The 5000-nt window shown below is 30.2% G+C and overlaps 1 protein-coding gene across 1 annotated transcript in view; it reads left to right on the top strand.

Annotated features, from left to right (window-relative positions):
* LOC125038609 (serine/arginine repetitive matrix protein 2-like) overlaps positions 1 to 5000 on the top strand; it is a 38320-nt gene that overhangs the window by 20950 nt on the left and 12370 nt on the right. The window contains exons 4-5 of the mRNA XM_047632146.1: positions 147 to 346; positions 3398 to 3532. Of these exons, the coding sequence (XP_047488102.1) occupies positions 147 to 346; positions 3398 to 3532 (335 nt within the window). The remainder of the gene's footprint in view (positions 1 to 146; positions 347 to 3397; positions 3533 to 5000) is intronic.

Raw genomic sequence — 5000 nt, forward strand, 5'->3', positions numbered from 1 at the left:
ATAATATCAGTCATAGCAAAAACATTAGTAGTAGTAGTAGTAATAGTAACGAAAACAGTGCTAAACCAAGCTTGTTATTACGCACGACCCCCCCCCCCCACCCCCACCCGCCTCCCCGTTTCTCACCACCTCCCTTCCTTCTACAGGAGTTCTACTCGACCTACGACGTCTGGACAGGAATCCGCACAGCCATCACACTCGCCCTCTTCTTCATCTTCAGTGTGACGATCATCCTTTACAAGAGCAAATGCAAGCCCCGTCGGAAGTATGAGTTATACCCGAGCCTCGAGGATATGCCCGGGAGACCTCTGGATTACTATGACTATTGGTATAACAGCCCGGCCAGGTGGGTGCGAAATACGAGTGCGTTCGAGGTGTTGAGTGGGTTCGGGTGCGGGTGCGGGTGGGGGAGGGGGGAGGGAGAGGGGGGAAGTGGGTCAGTTGGGGGGATGATGTGATTTTTCTTTTCTATTTTTTTTTTCTTTTTTTTATTATTATTATTTTTTTTTTTTTTTTTTTTTAGTCGGTTGTGGATGATTCTTGCTTTTGATTTTAATTTATGGTCGATTCTTTTTTTTGGGGGGGGAGGGCTCGTTAATGAGGTTTTGAGACTGAATTAATTGGATTTTGTGATTTATTATATCTGAGTTATGTGATTAATTATGATTGGATTTTTGGTTGAATTAGTTCAGGTTTTATGATCATTATTGTTTTACTGATTTTTTGTGACTGCTTATGATTCTTATTTTGAATTGTGATTTTTGTTAATTAATGTGATTTATTTTGCGAGTGATCTATGATTGGTTATGACAATGCTAATGAGTTGATTATAATTAGGGTTATGATGGATTAATTGGATTAGTCAACATTAACAGAAAACATACTGTATTGTTTAAGCTAAACTCATTAATATTATTTTTTCTTTCCGATATGAGCTACTTTACTATAAAATTTTATTATCCGTTGTTTGAATAATTTATATAAAAAAAATACTTTACACTTTTACTTTAACTCATTAATATTCTTTTTTTCCAAAAAATTACCACAAAATGTTATCATCCGTTTCCTGAATATGTTAATTCATAGAAAACATACATTGTATTATTTTACCTAATCTCATCAATATTCTCTTTTTTCCAATACTTTACTACAAAATTGTATTATCCGTATATGTTACTTTATAGAAAACATCTGTATTCTTTCACCAAATCTCATTATTTTTTTTCTAATATGAGCTTCTTTCCTTCAAAATTTTATTACGACTCCCAGACTACTGCTGCTACTATACAACTATTGCTATTACTACTACGGCTACCACTATTACTACCTTTACTACTACTGCTACTATCCGTGTTGTTATTACTAATATTCTTTCTATTCTTACTGTTGTTACTAGTATATGTACAAAATATCTATCACTATTACTCTTACTATTGCTTTTCTAATGATTGGATAATGATGGTGATAAGAATGCTAGTGATAATGATAATGATGATGGTGATAGGGATGATAGGGATGATGATAACAATAATAATAATAATAATGGTGATATGAATGAAAATGATCATGATAATAATAGTAATAATGCTATTAATGATAATGATGATGGTGATGATTATGTTAATTTTGAGGATAATGATAATAACAATAAAAAAGATAATAATGGTAATGATGACAATGATGATAATGCTAATAACAATAGTAATAATGATGAAAATTATAATTATAATAATGATAACGATAATAATAGAAATAATAATCAAAATAATAAAAAAGGATAATCATAATGATAATAATAATAATAATAATATGAATATGAATATGAATATGAATAAGAATAAGAAAAACAATAATGATGATAAGGACAATAGTGACAATAATAATAATGACAATAATATTATAATGATAAGGATAATATTAATACTAATGCTTATAACAGTAAAAATAACAACAATGCTAACAATAATAATATCAACAATAATAATTAGAATAAGAACAACAGTAATACAATGATAAATGATAATGATATTGATTATGATAACACCACATAATTACATACTATATTCACAATGACGAAGATTATTGTAATAACACAAATAAATATAATTAAATGGAAATAGCGAACTAAAGAACATACATCAACATAATGAAGATAATGTTATACCGATGATTAGGGCCTTAAACACGATAGATAAATAGACAGACGGATAAACTGATACCGCGAAACAGATACTGCAAACGCTGAATATATACAGAAAGGATAAACAATTATAATAAAGAGAATGGGTGATAATTAAAAATAAAAAGACGGAAAAAAATAATGAGTATGTTGTCTCATAAAAAGTTTGCAATATAGTCAATAAAGTTTAATAACTACATTCGCCACTATTCTTTATGTAGTACGTACTATTGCACAGAGAATAGCTAAAATAACTGTAAGACATTAGTTGCATGCATTATAATGTCCATTATCATACTGTGAATATGTCAAAGCAATACATGTATAAAGTAATACTAATACAAGACGATATATGCCGTCTGAAATATCAAACATTCGTGAAAATCTTTTTTTTTTTTTTTTTTTTTTTTTTTTTTACGCTATGTGTCCAAAGGGGAAATATATTCACAGAGAAAAATATTTCGGATGCTAAAAGTATTCATCTTTTGAACGACGACAGCTCTTGTGGTCCCCTTTCGTTAGTGTTCTAACATATTTCACAGTTTTCAGTTCAAGAAAGGGAGAAAGAGAGAAAGAAAGAGAAAGGATGCCAGGAACAGCATATGAATAAAACTTACCTTTGAACCTTATTGAACTTATTTGGGTCTCTGCAAATAGCCTCAATGGCCTGATTTTTCCTTCAACTGATAAGGAAAAGAGAAAGTGGAAGAGTGAAAAAAAAGAAACCAAAAAGATGTTTATAACGATTTTTGTTTTACTTTGTTTCATCAGCTCACTCGTTAAATGCAGGGCCTTTACATAGCTTCAAACACATGACTTCGCTTTCAATATAAGAGAAGAGAAAGAGAGACAGAGAGAGAAAGAGAGAGAGAGAAAAATATGAAAAGCAAAAGAAAACATAATAAACTTTATATATACATACATATATATATATATATATATATTATATTTATATATATACAATAACCTTTGACCTTATTTGATCTGCTTACAAATCAACCACTCAACTTGCAAGTACATCCAAAATATCAATATCAATCTAACAAATCAAAAAGAAAGACAACCATTAAACCAAAAGAAACTAGAGAGAAAGAAAAAAAAAACTATATATATCTATACACAATAACCTTGGGCCTAACACGCCCTTCCGCCCCACCCCCAAAACCAGCAGATATCCTCAACAACCTGACCTTTTCTCAGACTCCTCTCCGTCCGCAGTAACGACACCAGCCAAAAGGTCAATGGCGTGGACGTGTTAGGAAGATGCTACGACAACGGCCGAGGGGAGACCGGGTCAGCGCCCTTGCCTAAAAGGTCAATAGGGTCCTACTCAAGCCTTAACAATTCCTTCAGGTAAGATAGGGTCAGAAAGGTGGAGAAAGGTGGAGAAAGGTGGAGGAATGTGGAGAAAGGTGGAGACGAGGACTGTGGTTTCTGAAGGGGTTGAAGGAAAAGTGAAGGAGGTCGGAAGGATATATGAATACGAATGATATCAGGAATAGTAAGGATAATAGTGATGATGATGATAAGATGATGATAATGATGACAACAAGGCTGACAGCAATAATGCTAAATATGATATAATAAGGATGAATTGATAATGGCAATGACAGTGCTAATGATAATGGTAACACTGGTAATAGTGGTAGCAATATTGATAATAATAGTAATTATAATAATAATGATAACAATGATGATGATAATAATAATTATTATAATAATAATAACAAGAGTGATACTACTACTACTACTAAAAATGATAGTACTTATGATTATGTTAATAATTATAATGATAATGATAATGATAAAAATAATAATAAGATAATGGTAATAACAATAACAACATTAATATTGATAATGCCAATAATAAAGGTAATAGTAATAAGCAAAATGACGGTAATAACAATAACTAATAATAACAAAAACGATTATGATAATAAAAGTAACAATAATGATAATAATAATAATAATAATAATAATAGTAATAATAATAATAATGATAATAACAAAAGTAACTATAATAATAATGATGATAATAATAATAATGATGGTGATGATTACGGTAATGATAATGTTAATAACAGTAGTAGTAGTGGTAGCAATAGTAGTAGTCGAAGTAGTACTAGTAGTTGTTGTTGTTTTAGTAATGACGCTAATGATAATAATTATGATACTAATGATGATGATGGTGATAATGATGATGATGATGATGATAATGATAATGATAATAATAATAATAATAACAATGATAACAATATCAACAGAAATAACAACATTAACAACAACGATATCAAAACAACAATAATCATAATAGGACATATCTAAAAAACGATTAACTCTACACTCATTTCTTCAATATTTATACACGTCAAGCTATTTATATCACTGTATGTTATTTGCCTTTTATATACACACCTCCAGAAACAGCTGACCTTTCACAATCAGTGTTCTTTGACCTTTTTTCTTGTCGCCACTGCATACGATTATGTAACAGTGATGTGATAATGTGAGGAAGATGATGATAAAGATGATGATAATAGCAACAATGTAATTAGGATAATGATAATGATTATGATAATAATAATGATAATTAAAATGACAATGGCAATGCCAATGATAATGATAATGACAATAACAAGGATAATGATAATAATAATAATAACCAACAAAATAACAAAACATAAATGATGATAACAGTAGCAGTAATAGTAGTAGTAGTGATAACGCCAGTAATAGCAATGACAATGATAACGAAGCAGCGCTAGTTAGAAAACCAATTATGATAACTTACACATATTCACCGATCAGTCTTGTATTCTTT

The sequence above is a fragment of the Penaeus chinensis genome, chromosome 25 (assembly GCF_019202785.1).
Source record: "Penaeus chinensis breed Huanghai No. 1 chromosome 25, ASM1920278v2, whole genome shotgun sequence".
Classification (NCBI taxonomy): domain Eukaryota; kingdom Metazoa; phylum Arthropoda; class Malacostraca; order Decapoda; family Penaeidae; genus Penaeus; species Penaeus chinensis.